Consider the following 18,515-nt stretch of genomic DNA (forward strand, 5'->3'; position numbering starts at 1 on the left):
AAGATGGTGGTACAAAACAATACAAACAGTTGTTTTTTTCTTTTCTGCTACCAGATCTATTATACTCTCCTACATTCAATTCACATTTCCACAAACTTCAAAGTGTTTCCTTTCAAATGGTATCAAGAATATGCATATCCTTGCTTCAGGTCCTGAGCTACAGGCAGATTTTGGTTTGTCATTTTAGGTGAAAATTGGAAAAACGGCTATCCCCTTAATGGACTAAATTAGCTTTTTCTTTCAAAAACAATCATTTCTAAGTGACCCCAAACTTATGTAATGTCTGTATGTATGTCACAAGAGTAAGTACACCCCTCACATTTCTGTAAATATTTGAGTATATCTTTTCATGTGACAACACTGAAGAAATGACACTTTGCTACAATGTAAAGTAGTGAGTGTACAGCTTGTATAACAGTGTAAATTTGCTGTCCCCTCAAAATAACTCAACACACAGCCATTAATGTCTAAACCGCTGGCAACAAAAGTGAGTACACCCCTAAGTGAAATATCCAAAATAACCAGTGATCCGGGTCAACAGCATCAATGTAACCGTATAACTTTGATCCGTCCCCTCGCCCCTACCCAGGCGTGAACCAGGGACCCTCTGCACACATCAACAACAGTCACCCACGAAGCATCGTTACCCATCGCTCCACAAAAGCCGCGGCCCTTGCAGAGCAAGGGGAACCACTACTTCAAGGTCTCAGAGCAAGTGACGTCACCGATTGAAACGCGAACACCGGTAACTAGCTAGCCGTTTCACATCCGTTACACTCGGGGGGCTGAAAGGACAACGACCGTAATACCTGTGCATTCCATGGCGTTGAAGGAGAGACGGTTCTGGTCAAACACAGAGCCAGGAGACAGCAGTCACACACAGCATCAAGTAATGTTACAGAATAAGCAGCCCATTCATTCCAGTAGGCCCCATGAAGTCAGAACAATACAAAAAGCACAACCATTTCATTTCCAAAATGGAATTTTACCACCATGATATGACATTTCTTGTAGTGACTGAGTAAGCCTAAATGTAAAAGTAAGCCTCAAAAGTGCCACCTTTATTATGAGGAGGAAACATTTAGGCAGCCAGGACCATAGGCCAGGACCGCTCTGGCCTAAGCTCTCACTTCAGTCCAGTGCCATGGATGGACATCTTTGAAGTTTGTCCTCTAGTAATTTAGGAGGGCAACTTTATGAAGGCCTCCTCACAATGGCCTTATCCTACAACGCTCAACAGAAGAAAAAAATACATAGGCTATTATTATTGTTCACATTTCTTGCGTTGATGTATTGAAGTCATGCAGTTTGATGTACCACACGGGACAGCTTGGAAAAAGCAACGGTCGGTGGAACTCTGGCGCCATCAAGTGGACAAATTGCTTCAGTTCCGTTGTGGCAGAAACGCTACCAGAGATATTTGATACAAGATCTAATTGTATGTCTATATTATCTCCAAATTGTTTCTCTCCACCCCCACCCGTGATATGTTATTATTCCAATTAAGCTGTTAATATGGTTTTAATTTAACAACGCATTCTCTCATTTCTGATTGGAGGGCGGATGACCACATGACTTTAGAACCTTCAACTGTGTTACTTTGTAACAGTCAAACCTGGTGATCAACTCGCAATCCATGCGGCCATTTATTTAAAGCATCATCTTTTTTTATGGGGGAAAATAGTATACAGAGCTCATTTTGGTGTAAAAATCGTCGAATTTGACGTGTCGGAGAACGGCCACTTTCTCCCGAAACCATTGTGGGTATCGCTTCTCGGCCTTTTGGCTAAGATCAAGTGTAGTATCTGTTCTTATCAGTTTAATATCTGATACGTCCCCTATCTGGGGACCATATATTAAATTGATTTTTGGAATAGGGAGATGGAATAGGGGCTTGCTCCGTCCACTCCACGCATCGACCTGGTATTGCAGTACTTCCAGGAACGGTGCACCCCCTGTCGTTGTAAATATAAATCAAGCATGGTTTCGTTTTAGTCTATATTGTAGTGTCACATTGTCACACACACAGTTCATCTTAGTGCCAGTGGTGGCTAGAAAGTGTTGGTCAAGTCGGTCACCGTTATATTGAGCTGATGTGAATGGTGCGTTAATCTTTAAAAAAACGTTTTCGTCACGTAGATGGGACACAGGGTGTAAACGGTACAGTGAAATGCTTACTTGCAAGCTCTCCTCAACAGCGCAATACACACGATCAAACATATACACTAGCTAAGTACTAAAGTAGTCAAAAACACTTATGATTTGGATATATATATACACAAGAAGACTATACAGTATAAACTATAAAATGTGCTAAAGTCATGTTCTGGTAACATGGACTGCCTCACATACCGGTAACGTTATCTGATGTATTTGTCTGAAGCCAATATTTGATAGGCCTGCTATTTTCACAAGACTCAAATATATGTCGTTAAATGTATACAAGGTTTGGGCCTGTGTTAAAGTAACTATGTATGTTTATCCCATTATTTCTATGATCTCACACTGCACTTTTTCAAGTGACAAAAACTTGATATAGCGTAGCAAGAGTTATTCCTTCGCTTACGGCATTATTACAGATCATATATGCACCATACAGTCACTGGCTTTACGGCCATATCAGTCTCAATACGCCTGGTCTCGGAAGCTAAGCAGGGTCGGGCCTGTTTAGTACTTACCAGGTGCAGTAAGTTTTTTTGTCCAGCAGGGTGTACTCTTGTACTATTTAATCAGGGAGCAACCGTCTTTATGTATTACAGTTTCTCATAATCGCCTACAATCATTTTTTGGAACAATGAGTCCACAAAACACAACTTTTTCAAAACAGTAAATGCTTTTTGAAAATGTACTTGTCTTTTTAAAAAACAAACATTCATAAAAAATATACCATCAAAATTGCAAATCCGTTCATCAAAAGAATGACACAACTATACTTATTTCTTGAATGCAAGCAGACAAAACAGTAAGTTAGTCTGTCTTTTAAAAATCCCAGTAGATCCATAAATGTTCTTTGCAGTTGTAGTATCTGGGATCTACATCTGTTTATATTAGTTACTGTGCTGTTACTAAGCAGTAATGCATTACGGCAGTGTTACGTTACTACACCTAAAATGAAATGCACATGCGCACTGGAATGCCGGGAACTGTAGAGCACGCGGGGTTTTGACTAAACGAAAACTAACTGTACCCTGCCTGGTAATTTCTCCACAACACAAATATTACAGCAGTCATTAAATCATGATGATCAAAACTGGAAGTACAACGATACAAAGGTGCAGAATTATGGGCAATTACTCTCCTTTTATGCATATTTCACCAAACAATTTCATACACATCAAATTGAATTACTGATAAATGAAACATATTAATATTTGCACATTGTGTGTATGATTCATTCATCGGTATCATCACAATCCAATTCCATGTATTCAAAACAGGCTTGTTTGCTCATAGTTTTGTAGACTTTCCATTGGTGTACAGAAACACAATCCACAACAGAAATAAGGCAAGCTGAATACAACAGGGGAACACAACTGATGTATAGGCCTCAATCCACACCAAAGCAAAGCTCTAGAATAGAAGGTCACGTGTTGGAGATGATGACATAGGAGTCAGCCAAAGTTACTTAGAAGTAACCCAACTTCATTCTCTGCATCTCTGAATATTTGCAATATAGTAAAAACATTTACGAATTAGACAGTCCCCGTTAAGTAAGATCTTTTAAACAGGTCAACATTAACAAGGCCGCAGGGACAGACAGATTACCTGGACGTGTACTCAGAGCATGTCCTGACCAACTGGCAAGTATCTTCACTGACATTTTCAACCTGTCCCTGACTGAGTCTGTAATACCTACATGTTTCAAGCAGACCACCATAGTCCCTGTGCCCAAGAACACCAAGGTAACCTGCCTAAATGACAACCGACCCGTAGGACTCACGTCTGTAGCCATGAAGTGCTTTGAAAGGCTGGTCATGGCTCACATCAACACCATCATCCCCAGTCCATGCCCTGACGAATTGAGGCTGTTCTGAGGGCAAAAGGTTTTAACTGAATATTAGGAAGGTGTCCTTAATGTTTTGTACACTCAGTGTACATACACTGAAAAATATATAAATGCAACATGTCAACTGTTGGTCCCATGTTTCATGAGCTGAAATAAAATATAATGTACCTAGAATACAAGGGTTGAATTTGCACTAAACAAATTAATGTCAGATAAATCATGTCACAAATCTGGCTTATGGTTAGCCTCATATACATTATCTATTTCAAATGTAGAACATATAGCTAGCTCAACAATATGAGTTTAGCTATTGTCTGCTGCTGATGTATAATGATGACAAGGGGCACATTGATTGCACATGTCCATTAGGCCAGTAATGCCACCATACTGTAGACATATGGTTGCATTGGTAATGCATGCCATTATGACAAGCAGCTAAATGGATGATATCCTGAGACAGCATGACAATCAAATAAAACCGCTCAGAGAGAGATTACAACTGGACAAAAAGGTTGTTTTCATTTGAGACAGCAACACAGACAAGTTAGAGACAGATCCCCTTCACACCTTTTTGATTGTAGAATTCTGATCTGTAATTAATGAACATTGACACTAGTTCATCTTGGATACTATTGTAATGAAACAGCAGGGAGCAGGTCTCGAACCCTCAACCTTCGAGCCCGAGGTCTGGCGCGCTGTCGACCTTCGAACCTTCGAGCCCGAGGTCCGGCGCGCTGTCGACTGCCACAAAAGCATGCTCACTCCAGCGGCAGAGTCGATTTCCGCGCTTATAAACCCAGGGTCGTTACGATGTTTTTACGTTACAATTAAAACAAGTTTAAACAATTAATAAAAAAAAGTTATGAATCAACATAATTTCAATGTAGAAATAAGCTACCTTGTTTGTAAATGTTGTAAATGTTAGACATCTTAGTAAGTATGCTAATATTATGCTATTATTACTAAAGCTTCAATTTTAGAAAAACAAAAATATCCATCAGGTACTCCCTGATCTACTGGGTGAGCAGATTCCAGCCCAACAATAATACACATTATTATCAAGTCATTAGGATTGATACGTTTGTATCAGGTGTGTTAGTGCAGGGTGGGAAGAGACGCCTGCACACCCAGCAGACCTCCAGGAGCAGGATTGGCCTGCTACTGTTGTAATACCCACAAGCCATAAGACTCATGAACAGGTAACCAAATGGTTACCTGGACTATTTGCATTGTGTGCCCCCCCCAACCCCTCTTTTACACTGCTGCTACTCTCTGTTTATCTTATATGCATAGTCACTTTAACTATACATTCATGTGCATACTCCCTCAATTGGCCCGACCAAGCAGTGCTCCCACACGTTGGCTAACAGGGCTATCTGCATTGTGTCCCACCATCCGCCAACCCCTCTTTTTACGCTTCTGCTACACTCTGTTCATCATTCATGCATAGTCACTTTAACCATACCTACATGTACATACTACCTCAATAAGCCTGACTAACAGGTGTCTGTATATAGCCTTGCTACTCTTATTTTCAAATGTCTTTTTACTGTTGTTTTATTTCTTTACTTATCTACACACACCTTTTTTTTCACACTATTGGTTAGAGCCTGTAAGTAAGCATTTCACTGTAAGGTCCTGTTGTATTCGGGGCACGTGACAAATAAACTTTGATTTGATTTAATACATTTGTAGCCTACATTGTGTGAATTTTAACTGTATTGTTGTGTACAACATGTGCTAACATAAGTACCCACAAATCCTATGGCATACAAGGATGGGCCTGCAGACTCTTGGACCTTCACTGGGACCTCTTCATCTGCAGACAGGCTTTCACAGCTCTCCATATCTGAGGACAGACATCAAAGAATCAAGCTTCATTATATTCCAATTAGACAGCCCTGACTATCTCTGTCTGTCTTCATAGTTTTCCTTTTCTGACAGCTGGAGCAGAAAATCCTTTCACCCTCTTCCATTGCTGATATCTACAAACGCATCTGGAAAATGAGTTTTTAATTTACAATGATAAATAGGTGAACATTACGATAACAAGCTAATATGGCGTTAGCCAGCTGATATTTAACTTAACACTAGTATGTAAAATTGCTAGCTAGCAGCTCATCAGCCAACACACAGTGGCCTAACTTACTTGAATAGGTTCTGCTTCTGGTCAAAACCTACCGTGAGTCGAACCAAAAGTCCACACCGCACACCTCTTCTCAGTCTGCTGCGCCCTGGAGCAGCACCTGGGATCAGTTGAATTGCCTCATGGGGTACAAACAAAGGATCCAATTCAGGAAAGTTGTATTTCAGGTAGGAATGCTGGTGAGTGACTGCCGATCCAATAACCAAAAGTTATTTTCAGCCGTAGGTAATAATTGTCACGTTCTGACCTTAGTTCCTTTGTTTTGTCTTTGTTTTAGTATGGTCAGGGCGTGAGTTGGGTGGGTTGTCTATGTTAGTTTTTCTATGATTTGCTATTTCTCTATTTGTCCTGGTATGGTTCTCAATCAGAGGCAGCTGTCAATCATTGTCCCTGATTGAGAACCATATTTAGGGAGCCGGTTTTCTATTGTGTTGCGTGGGTGATTGTTTTGTGTCTACACCAGACAGGACTGTTTCGTTCATTCGCCTTTGTTATTTTGTTTAATGTTCTCATGATAATAAATTATCAATATGGACACTTACCACGCTGCACCTTGGTCCTCCTCTTCTTCCACCACCAACGGCCGTTACAGAATCACCCACCACCAAAGTTATCACCCCAAGGCCTGTTACAATTGACCTGGGAGGTGGGGGAATTTGGAACATGTCACTCCTTGTGTTTGAGACAGTCACACCTTGTCTGTTTTGATTTAGAGAGATAAAACCAATACTACTTTGTAACAGACAGATGTTCCTATTCACATTTTGAATGTACTAGCTCAAAATAATCTGAGATGTTGACAAAAAATGCAACCATCCCCTCCCTATATCCTCTACACTAAATCACTAATTTTTATGTAAATCCATTTTTTTATAGAAGGGTCCAGACAGTATTTTGTGATTTCACATACTTTTGAGAACCTTACCACAACCAGCAAATCGCGCCCTCATCCTTGTTTAGCAGTATGGGGGTGGGAAAAAAATGAAGTCTCCAAAACCCCCGAAATACGTCCTTTTAGAAACGGCAAAGCTCCCATGATAGTGAAGCGGGTCTTTAGATGTTGTACACATGAAATTGTGTCGTTCCGAGCAACGTTTTAATCAATGTTGTTTTATGACTGGTCGGGGTTTGGGAGAGGAAATCCAATAATTCCTTCAGTTTAAAAAAATAACCGCCATCTTGCGGGAACACTCAGGTCTCTTCTCGTTGTCATCAAACACCACGTGACTGGGGTACTACCGTAAACTACATAATAATGTGACAGAGGCAAATAAGAACGCTGTTCTTTATCTCCTAACGTATTGCACAAGTTAACTGCAGGCATTTACTTAAAAAGTAGCTACAAATATTTTACTTCGAAGAAAATAGTTTCAACGGTATTCAACGGCATGCCCTGACGATTTGAGGCTGTTCTGAGGGCAAAAGGGTTCAACTGAATATTAGGAAGGTGTCCTTAATGTTTTGTACACTCAGTGAACATACACTGAAAAATATAAAAAATATATGAGGGCAAAGGGGGTGCAACTCAGTATTAAACTTGTTATGGCTGGGGGCCATAATCGCAGCAAAAGGTGGCGCTACAAAGTATTAACTTAAGGGGGTTGAATAATTTTGCACGCCCAATTTTTCAGTTTTTGATTTGTTAAAAAAGTTTGAAATATCCAATAAATGTCGTTCCACTTCATGATTGTGTCCCACTTGTTGTTGATTCTTCACAAAAAAATAGTTTTATATCTTTATGTTTGAAGCCTAAAATGTGGCAAAAGGTCGCAAAGTTCAAGGGGGCCGAATTGTTGCCAAAAAGTTCAATTTTGGTTTCATCTGACCAGAGCACCTTCTTCCACATGTTTGGTGTGTCTCCCAGGTGGCTTGTGGCAAACTTTAAACGACACTTTTTATGGATATCTTTAAGAAATGGCTTTCTTCTTGCCACTCTTCCATAAAGGCCAGATTTGTGCAATATACGACTGATTGTTGTCCTATGGACAGAGTCTCCCACCTCAGCTGTAGATCTCTGCAGTTCATCCAGAGTGATCATGGGCCTCTTGGCTGCATCTCTGATCAGTCTTCTCCTTGTATGAGCTGAAAGTTTAGAGGGACGGCCAGGTCTTGGTAGATTTGCAGTGGTCTGATACTCCTTCCATTTCAATATTATCGCTTGCACAGTGCTCCTTGGGATGTTTAAAGCTTGGGAAATCTTTTTGTATCCAAATCCGGCTTTAAACTTCTTCACAACAGTATCTCGGACCTGCTTGGTGTGTTCCTTGTTCTTCATGATGCTCTCTGCGCTTTTAACGGACCTCTGAGACTATCACAGTGCAGGTGCATTTATACGGAGACTTGATTACACACAGGTGGATTGTATTTATCATCATTAGTCATTTAGGTCAACATTGGATCATTCAGAGATCCTCACTGAACTTCTGGAGAGAGTTTGCTGCACTGAAAGTAAAGGGGCTGAATAATTTTGCACGCTCAATTTTTCAGTTTTTGATTTGTTAAAAAAGTTTGAAATTTCCAATAAATGTCGTTCCACTTCATGATTGTGTCCCACTTGTTGTTGATTCTTCACAAAAAAATTGTTTTATATCTTTATGTTTGAAGCCTGAAATGTGGCAAAAGGTCGCAAAGTTCAAGGGGGCCGAATACTTTCTCAAGGCACTGTATATCTCTCTGGTCACCCACAAAACCAATTCTTTCTTTGGCCGCCTCTCCTTCCAGTTCTCTGCTGCCAATGACTGGAACGAACTACAAAAATCTCTGAAACTGGAAACACTTATCTCCTTCACTAGATTTAAGCACCAACTGTCAGAGCAGCTCACAGATTACTGCACCTGTACATAGCCCACCTATAATTTAGCCCAAACAACTACCTCTTTCCCTACTGTATTTATTTATTTTGCTCCTTTGCACCCCATTATTTTTATTTCTACTTTGCACATTCTTCCACTGCAAATCTACCATTCCAGTGTTTTACTTGCTATATTGTATTTACTTTGCCACCATGGCCTTTTTTTGCCTTTACCTTCCTTTCTCACCTCATTTGCTCACATCGTATATAGACTTGTTTCTACTGTATTATTGACTGTATGTTTGTTTTACTCCATGTGTAACTCTGTGTTGTTGTATGTGTCGAACTGCTTTGCTTTATCTTGGCCAGGTCGCAATTGTAAATGAGAACTTGTTCTCAACTTGCCTACCTGGTTAAATAAAGGTGAAATAAAAAAAAATAATGGGCATCTGTAGGCCTATGAAGACATTCCATAAAAAATCTGTCGTTTCACTTAATTGACTTTAACGTTGTCAAATGAGCACCAATCGGGCTTGATAGCCAATGAGCTGGGCTTTATGGTAGTATGAGGAAACCCTGCATCTGTCGGACAATTTCTGTCGCGTTACGCAGATCTGTGAGTTATGAAATTATGAAAACGGTGTTTTGCAAATGTTGAACTTACAATATGGCTACTAATACTGGAAAAGCTAAATCAAAGTCCAAGTATACAGATTTTGGACGATATTCTTGCAGAAAAAGGTAATAGACAACAGCTAAAGGAGAGGATGATGACGTTACATTAGACTGGTAATAAAAGGTAATAGACAACAGCTAAAGGAGAGGATGATGACGTTACATTAGACTGGTAATAAAAGGTAATAGACAACAGCTAAAGGAGAGGATGATGACGTTACATTAGACTGGTAAGTGAAATACAAGTCTTTCTATTTATATTATTTTATATTGTAAATCCTAAAGCCACAACATGTGGGGCGGCAGGGTAGCCTAGTGGTTAGGGCGTTGGACTAGTAACCGAAAGGTTACAAATCTGTCGTTCTGCCCCTGAACAGGCAGTTAACCCACTGTTCCTAGGCCGTCATTGAAAATAAGAATTTGTTCTTAACTGACTTGCCTGGTTAAATAAAGGTAAAATACATTTTTTTTAAATGTCAAAGTCAACATACAATACACGTTGGGCACCCGACTGGCGCAGTGGTCTAACACACTGCAGTACCTGGTTCGATTCCAGGCTGCATCACATCCGGCCGTGATTGGGAGTCCCATAGGGCGGCGAACAATTGTCCCAGCGTCGTCCGGGTTTGGCCGGGGTAGGCGTCATTGTAAATAATTATTTGTACTGACTTGCCTAATTTAAATAAAGGTTCATTTTAAAAGTAAATAAATTGGTACACAACCTTCACCACAGTGTTCTCCACTCAATATAATATATGTTTATAGATGTGTTAAAATAAAGGTTCAATATAATAAGTAATAAACTTGTTCTTACAGATTTTGCTTTAGTGATAAAGACTGACTACAAAGAGACCACATTCAAGTCCTCCATCCCCCACTTAGAGTGACTGCTGCTCTCTCTGGCTCCACAACAAACCCCCGCCCGGCCATCAAGAGGTGTGAATACCCAGCCAGCCTACAAGTAGAGGATGGTAAGTGCTTTACAGCAGAAAAAGACTTGGGACCAGCAGCACAATTTTGTGTTTAGGGCGTGTTGTAAGTACAGTCATTGTAAATAATGTGTACATTTTATTTTAATTACATTTTTTAAAACTTTGTTTGTGTACCTTATGAAATTAGATCAGTGTTGGCTGCTAACTTGGTCATTATCTTAAATATTTCCCCTATGTGTTTGGAGAGGGGCTGGCTGGGGGTGAGGAAAGACTGTCTGTAATGGTACTCTTATCTTTATATTGTGGAATAGGGTGCCATTTTGGATTCAACCCAAGTTCATTCTGGTAATATTTATGAGGTGTTCCCCATCTCTCCTTGCAGCCATTCGATGAGACGGGCCGTAGAACCAGCGCTATGAAGAGCACCAATCGGGATGCGTCGGTTCTCCACTCTGGAAAATGGGACAGGGTCCGCTCCTGCTGAGGATCGTCCTGGATGAAAGAGGGCATGGAGAACAGCCCCGAGATACTACAGGTGATAACATTTTACCTCTCATTCTGGAAGGAGGGAGAAAAGGAGGTAGTTAGAGGTAGGGAGGGAGGTAGATAGAGAACACCTCTGTGTTTGGAGACATTGGATCAGCATTCTTGTCTGGTCTCCTGTTAGCACATTTTATGTAGGGAAGCAAATGATCCAAAATGTTTTGACATTCCTGGGAGTGTGTAAACTTGTATTTTTTATGGGCATAGCATTTTTGAATGTTTTCTATAGTTTTATATTCTTGAAAATGTATCAATTTACCAATTCGACCACTTGGGTATATTTGGGCAAATCGTGAAGGACACCTGGGTGACTTCATAGTACATTTCATGCAACTTGCTTATTAGTCTTCCAGTTATCAGTCTGAAACTTTGCACATACACTGCTGCCCTCTTGTGGACACATCTAAATTACAACCAGAGTCGTGACTAGATTTGAGACCTTTCTGTTGCATTTCAAAGATGGTGGTACAAAACAATACAAACAGTTGTTTTTTTCTTTTCTGCTACCAGATCTATTATACTCTCCTACATTCAATTCACATTTCCACAAACTTCAAAGTGTTTCCTTTCAAATGGTATCAAGAATATGCATATCCTTGCTTCAGGTCCTGAGCTACAGGCAGATAGATTTTGGTATGTCATTTTAGGTGAAAATTGGAAAAACGGGGCTATCCCCTTAATGGACTAAATTAGCTTTTTCTTTCAAAAACAATCATTTCTAAGTGACCCCAAACTTATGTAATGTCTGTATGTATGTCACAAGAGTAAGTACACCCCTCACATTTCTGTAAATATTTGAGTGTATCTTTTCATGTGACAACACTGAAGAAATGACACTTTGCTACAATGTAAAGTAGTGAGTGTACAGCTTGTATAACAGTGTAAATTTGCTGTCCCCTCAAAATAACTCAACACACAGCCATTAATGTCTAAACCGCTGGCAACAAAAGTGAGTACACCCCTAAGTGAAATATCCAAAATAACCAGTGATCCGGGTCAACAGCATCAATGTAACCGTATAACTTTGATCCGTCCCCTCGCCCCTACCCAGGCGTGAACCAGGAACCCTCTTGTTACGCACGCCTCTATGAAGAGGGAACGCAACCCCCTGCTACAACTAAACTCTCTGTGAAGCGAAAGAGGTATGGACTGTAGGTGTGAGTAAGGATGACAACAGACAGAATGTGGTACCGTTTTACAAGGACTTTATTCCTGTACACGGTAATATGGGGAAAAGGGGCTGGACGGAACCAAAGCAAAGAAAGTAAATCTCAAAGCCCCCCTCTCCTATCTTACCTGCCTACCCACTACTTACCTATTTTAGCACCACCTGGTGCCCTAACCAAAATACAGGGGGTGGTCCGCCCAGGTCTTACCTAGTGTGCCTAGACAGTGAATATACTACGGGTATATGTATGCCCGCGGGCCTCTTGCCTAAGCACTCCCAAGGTGCCTTCCCCTTCCCCCCTGGGAACAAATGAAACAGAATATTACACAATTTTACAAACAAAGAAACAGAGGACATCAAATAACCATCATATCTAATGTTGATGAAGTTCGCCCCTCATCATGAGCTGTGAGCTCTGAGCAACAAACTCACAGAACATACCCACTCTCAGCAATGAACTCCCAGCAAAATCAACCTCTAGCAAAAATTCCTTATCACAAACAATCACTCTGCAATGACCTCAGCAAAATCTCTCTAGCAAAATCTCTCAGCAATCCCTACCTCCAAAATCTCTCTCAGCAATCCCTACCTCCAAAATCTCTCTTTGCAATCCCTACCTCCAAAAATCTCTTCGCAATCCCTACCTCCAAAAATCTCTCTCTCTCCTGAACAGAACACTGGCTTTTATATAGCTTCAGAATGAATGTAACTGGAGACAGCTGTGTCTTGACGAGGGGGCGGGGTCAGCTCTCCAATTAGCCCTGGAGTCGACCAATCAGCTGCTTGAGGATTTCAGGAAGCCATTTCCTGAAATAAACACATGCACAAACACAAACTACAACACATAAACTGGGGAACGTAACACGCCCACCACAAAAATTGCAAACCTAGTTTTGCAATAACAAAAGCCATCGCTTCCCCAGTTAGTAAACCCGTGATAGAGCGTCAGCAACCACATTCGCCGAGCCCTTCACATAAGCTATCTGTACATTATATCCTTGTACAATCAGAGCCCACCGCATAAGGCGGCGGTTCTGGTTGTACATTTGCTTCAAGAACACCAATGGATTATGGTCCGTGAAGACCATAACAGGCAAGGCACTGGATCCCACATATACCTCAAAGAACTGTAAGGCAAGCAATAAAGCCAGCGTCTCTTGTTCAATTGTAGAGTATCTTGACTGACACGAGTTGAACTTACGGGAGAAGAAACTGACGGGCCGATCCACTCCGTCTTCATCTTCCTGTAAGAGAACCGCACCCACCCCCACTATACTAGCATCTACCTCCAACTTAAAAGGTTTGTCAAAGTTGGGGGCGGCAAGCACTGGGGCACTACAAAGTAGCGCTTTAGCGGACTCAAAAGCGTAGTTACAGTCCTTGGACCACTTGAATGGTACCTTGGGACTAAGCAGAGATGAAAGGGGAGCTACAACCGTCGAGAAATTCTTACAAAAGGTACGATAGTACCCTACCATCCCCAGGAATCTGCGCAACTGGCGGCGAGTAGTGGGAGCAGGAAACGCAACAATTGCTTCCACTTTGCCAGTTACTGGGCGCACTTGACCTCGTCCCACTTGTTTACCTAAGTAAGTCACTGTAGCCTTCCCAAACTCACACTTGGCCAAATTGAGGGTTAAAGAAGCATTCTCCAACCGCTGAAACACACTTTTCAAAGTGGAGAGATGATCAGACCAAGTAGACGAATGAATCACCACATCGTCAAGGTAAGCAGTACAATTTGGCAGATCTGCAAACACAATGTTAACTAGCCGCTGAAAAGTAGCAGGTGCATTACACATGCCAAAGGGCATCACAGTGTATTGTACGAAGTTATCTGGCGTAACAAAAGCCGATATGTCAGAAGCTCGAGAGGTCAGAGGCACCTGCCAATAACCTTTTAGCAAATCTAATTTACTAACGTAAGCAGCAGAGCCAATTCTATCAATACAGTCATCTAAGCGAGGTAGAGGAAAATAATCAGACTTTGTAACTGCATTTACGCGACGATAGTCCGTACATAAGCGGGATGTACCGTCAGGCTTAGGAACAAGAATACATGGGGAACTCCAGGAGCTGTTACTGGGTTTTGCCATGTCATTCTGTAATAAATAAGCTACCTCACTTTTCATTACCTCCCTTTTCTTAGCATTAACCCGGTACGGATGCTGACGTATAGGAACAGCATTCCCCACATCCACGTCATGTTCCAAGATGGATGTGCGACTTGGAATGTCCTGAAACACACTGAGAAAACTGTTTATCAATAGGATAAGATCCTTAGTTTGATCATTATCCAAATGTTCCATTTGAGAGGGTAACTTCTTCAGCATCTCTGAATTACATAGGCGTTCACCTTGCTGTAACGTATGGCGCGTAACTCCAACCCGTCCTCCTTATCCACATCTAGGTCCCAGCCAGGCTTCAGCACCACCGCAGCCACACTGGAGACGGCGGGCTGGACCGGCTTACTTGAGGAGCTGTCTGGAGATTCACGCACATAATATGTTTTCAGCATGTTAACATGACACACACGGGAAGAACGCCTTCGATCTGGTGTCTTTATCACATAATTGGTGTCATTGATTTTCTTTTCCACCAGATATGGTCCAGAAAAACGTGCTGACAGAGATGAGCCAGGGATTGGCAACAAAACTAAAACTTGATCCCCTGGTGCAAATGAACGGCCAACAGCCCTTTTGTCATAATGCAACTTCATGCGTTTTTGAGACGAGGAGAGAGACTTTTGGGCTAACGCACATGCGGCGTGCAGTCTCTCCCGCATCTTACTGACATATTCCAACACATTTTTAGGGGCGCTACTGGGTGTAGGAGATAAGATATGCTCCTTCAAAACTTTAAGCGGACCCCGTGGGGTGTGTCCAAACACAAGGTCAGCAGGGCTGAACCCTAAGGACTCTTGTATCGTTTCCCTTATAGCAAATAGGACAAAGGGCACCCCCTCATCCCAATCAGTACTGGTATCCATACAATACTTGCGTAGCATTGCCTTCAGCGTCTGATGCCAGCGTTCTAGAGCCCCTTGACTCTCTGGATGATACGGACTAGAGACCTGATGGGAAATACACAATGTCTTTAACACATTTGAAAACAGTTTAGACATGAAGTTGGATCCCTGATCAGTTTGGATTACTTTAGGGAGTCCAAACGTAGAGAAGAACTTCACTAGTGCCTTCACCACAGTCTTAGCCGTTATAGTACGGAGAGGAATAGCCTCTGGGTATCGAGTAGCACTGCACATTGTTAGTAGGAACTGGTTACCTGACCTGGTTTTCGGCAATGGACCTACACAATCAATTATCACTCTTTCAAACGGTTCCCCCACCACAGGAATCGGGCAGAGTGGCGCTCGTGGAACTGTTTGAATCACTTTCCCAGTGAGTTGACATGTGTGACATGTTTTACAAAATTGGACCACGTCAGACTTCAAACCTGGCCAGAAGAAATGACGAAGGACCCGGTTATAAGTCTTTGTGATCCCCAAGTGTCCAGACCACGCCTGGTCATGGGCGAGTGACAGCACCTGCTGTCGGAACGTTGTAGGAACAACCACTTGACACACTTCACTCCAGTCATTAAGGTGTCATGAGATGCCCATTTACGCATCAAAACTCCTGCTTCCATAAAGTAGGCGGTCTCTCTAGTTTTAGCTTCCTCAATGGAAATTACCGAAGCAAAACACTTGCGAAGACTGGTGTCTTCTTTTTGACATTCAATCACCTTCTCAGGGGTGACAGACAAAAGAATGTCATGTAATTGGGGCACAATTTCGTTTTCCCCTGCCTTAGTTTTTACGGGGGTAAAAACTGTCGGCATTGCAGAAGGCATACTCGGTGCATGGTCTTCTACCTCAACATTCTCAAAAATAGAACTAGCCAAATCCACCACATCTCCTAGCTTGCGAGATTGTGCCCTCGTTAACACACAAGCAGGAAAAACATGTGGAAATGCTTGAACCAATTTCTCATCTGTAGTTCTGATTTCTGGATTGTCTACTACTTCTAACACAGGAATGACATTACCACCAGCAATATCATTCCCTAGTAGCAATGTGACTCCTTTTACTGGCAGTGTAGATACTACACCAACACGGAAACGTCCTGATACCAAGTCTGACACTAAGTGAACCCAGTGTAATGGTACAGGCACGGTTTTTGTCTCTATCCCCTGTAATATGACATGTGAGCCACAATACGTTTCAGGAGACCAGGGTAAAGCATCAGTAATGATTACTGACTGCACCGCCCCGGTGTCTCGTAGGATTTGGATAGGCTTTTGATCAGCTTGTTCTCCTGTTAAGGAAACATAACCGGCAGAGATAAACGGAGCATAGATAGGATCCGGTTTCTCAAATGCTGAATCAACAACTCGATCCAATGGACGAGCCAAAGACTTGACTAAACCCAAACTTTTCATTTTTGGGGACGGTGACTGGGACTGTTTCGGTTTATTTTTCAAAACTGGGCAGTCCGCAATCACGTGACCCTTTTGGTGACAGTAAAAACATTCACGGATTTCATGTAAAGGCTTAGGGTTGTCAGAGGAAAAGCGACCTGAACGAGGAACTGATGACGTAATCATCCGGCCTTCAAAACGTGGTGCACCAAAGACAGTCTTGTGTGTCAAAGCGTACTCATCTGCCAACACTGCTGCTTGGGCCAATGTCACCACTTTCTGTTCATTTAAATGAACTACAATTCTATCTGGGAGGTTGCCTTTAAAGTCCTCCAACAGCATCAACTCCTTAATATCAGCAAAGGTGTTAGCTTTGCTGGCTGAACACCAGCGACTAAACAGAGACTCTTTGTCCCTAGCAAATTCAACAAATGTACGGAGAGAGGGTTTCTTGTGGTTCCTGAAGCGCTGTCTATAAGCTTCAGGCACCAACTCATAAGCCCGCAACACGGTAGTTTTAACTGTATCGTAGTGTAAACTGTCTTCCAGGGAGAGAGCAGCTACTACTTCCTGGGCTTTCCCAGACAATTTACATTGTAACAGGAGCGGCCAAACCTCGAGTGGCCAATGCAGCGCAGCGGCTACACGCTCAAACGCAGAGAAATAAGAATCCACTTCCGACTCTCGGAATGGAGGGACTAAAGCTATGTTTTTACTCACATCGAAGTGGGTTGGATGATGAGCAGCTTGTAGAGTCGCACTGGAGCGAGCGTCTAGCTCCAGTTGTCGGATCCTCACCTCCTTGTCAGCTTCTATTCTCCTAATTTCAAGTTCAAAATTCATCTGTCTCTCTTTATCTTTTTGCTCCAATTCTAACCGAGCCAGCCTCACCTTCAGCCTAGCAGTTCCATCTGAACGACCCGAAGCAGAAGATAAAGGATCGAATCGGGGCAATGTAAAAGGGGTACGAGGAACCCCTTCCTCCGCCTTGTCCTCCGACTTGGCATCAGAAGGTCTACCCGTCTCCTCTCCTTGCAATGAGAGAATCCGTTCTCTCACTAAACCCTCCCTGACTAGCACCAAAAGCTCAGCCTTTAGGGCTTTCTCAGGGACAACAAATCCATAATGGTCAGCTATAGCTATAAGGTCTACTTTACGAAACCTCACCAAACAATCAATAGAGGGCGCTTCAAAAAACTTGGAGATGGCTGAGGCAGCCATCTTATACAATGTAGTCTCCTGAACACACTAACTAAACAAGTCATCCAAACTCACAACCTACCATCACACCTCAATCACTAACCACAGAGAGCTCAGAGCAGCAGGGTCCGGTGGGTTTAATGGAAAAATCCCGGATGAGCCCCCATTATGTTACGCACGCCTCTATGAAGAGGGAACGCAACCCCCTGCTACAACTAAACTCTCTGTGAAGCGAAAGAGGTATGGACTGTAGGTGTGAGTAAGGATGACAACAGACAGAATGTGGTACCGTTTTACAAGGACTTTATTCCTGTACACGGTAATATGGGGAAAAGGGGCTGGACGGAACCAAAGCAAAGAAAGTAAATCTCAAAGCCCCCCTCTCCTATCTTACCTGCCTACCCACTACTTACCTATTTTAGCACCACCTGGTGCCCTAACCAAAATACAGGGGGTGGTCCGCCCAGGTCTTACCTAGTGTGCCTAGACAGTGAATATACTACGGGTATATGTATGCCCGCGGGCCTCTTGCCTAAGCACTCCCAAGGTGCCTTCCCCTTCCCCCCTGGGAACAAATGAAACAGAATATTACACAATTTTACAAACAAACTAAGAAACAGAGGACATCAAATAACCAT

At 42.3% G+C, this 18,515-nt stretch overlaps 2 protein-coding genes and 1 non-coding gene across 20 annotated transcripts in view; 2 read left to right on the forward strand and 1 right to left on the reverse strand.

Moving 5' to 3' along the window:
• Positions 1 to 7,366, reverse strand: part of LOC110513970 (uncharacterized) — a 129,163-nt gene extending 121,797 nt beyond the window's left edge. The window contains exons 1-5 of one of the 12 annotated variants that reach the window (XR_016488236.1): positions 7,063 to 7,366; positions 6,695 to 6,791; positions 6,188 to 6,271; positions 5,760 to 5,855; positions 3,281 to 4,030 (exon numbers count right to left, since the gene is read on the reverse strand). Coding sequence is in view for 1 of the 12 variants with exons in the window: in XM_090207058.1 (XP_090063184.1) it covers positions 7,078 to 7,102 (25 nt within the window). In the remaining 11 variants the exon portion in view is untranslated. Of the gene's footprint in view, positions 1 to 3,280; positions 4,031 to 5,561; positions 5,856 to 6,155; positions 6,340 to 6,694; positions 6,852 to 7,062 lie in introns of those variants that run through there. The other 11 variants (XR_016488238.1, XR_016488241.1, XR_016488242.1 and 8 more) reach the window with 11 other exon arrangements.
• LOC110517120 (uncharacterized) overlaps positions 1 to 18,515 on the forward strand; it is a 121,413-nt gene that overhangs the window by 41,342 nt on the left and 61,556 nt on the right. The window lies entirely within an intron of this gene.
• Positions 1,767 to 1,957, forward strand: LOC118941221 (U2 spliceosomal RNA). Its single transcript, XR_005037553.1, has one exon. It is a non-coding gene; the product is annotated as a U2 spliceosomal RNA (small nuclear RNA).

Source organism: Oncorhynchus mykiss, chromosome 18, assembly GCF_057628025.1.
Source record: "Oncorhynchus mykiss isolate SJ-2025 chromosome 18, ASM5762802v1, whole genome shotgun sequence".
NCBI lineage: Eukaryota > Metazoa > Chordata > Actinopteri > Salmoniformes > Salmonidae > Oncorhynchus > Oncorhynchus mykiss.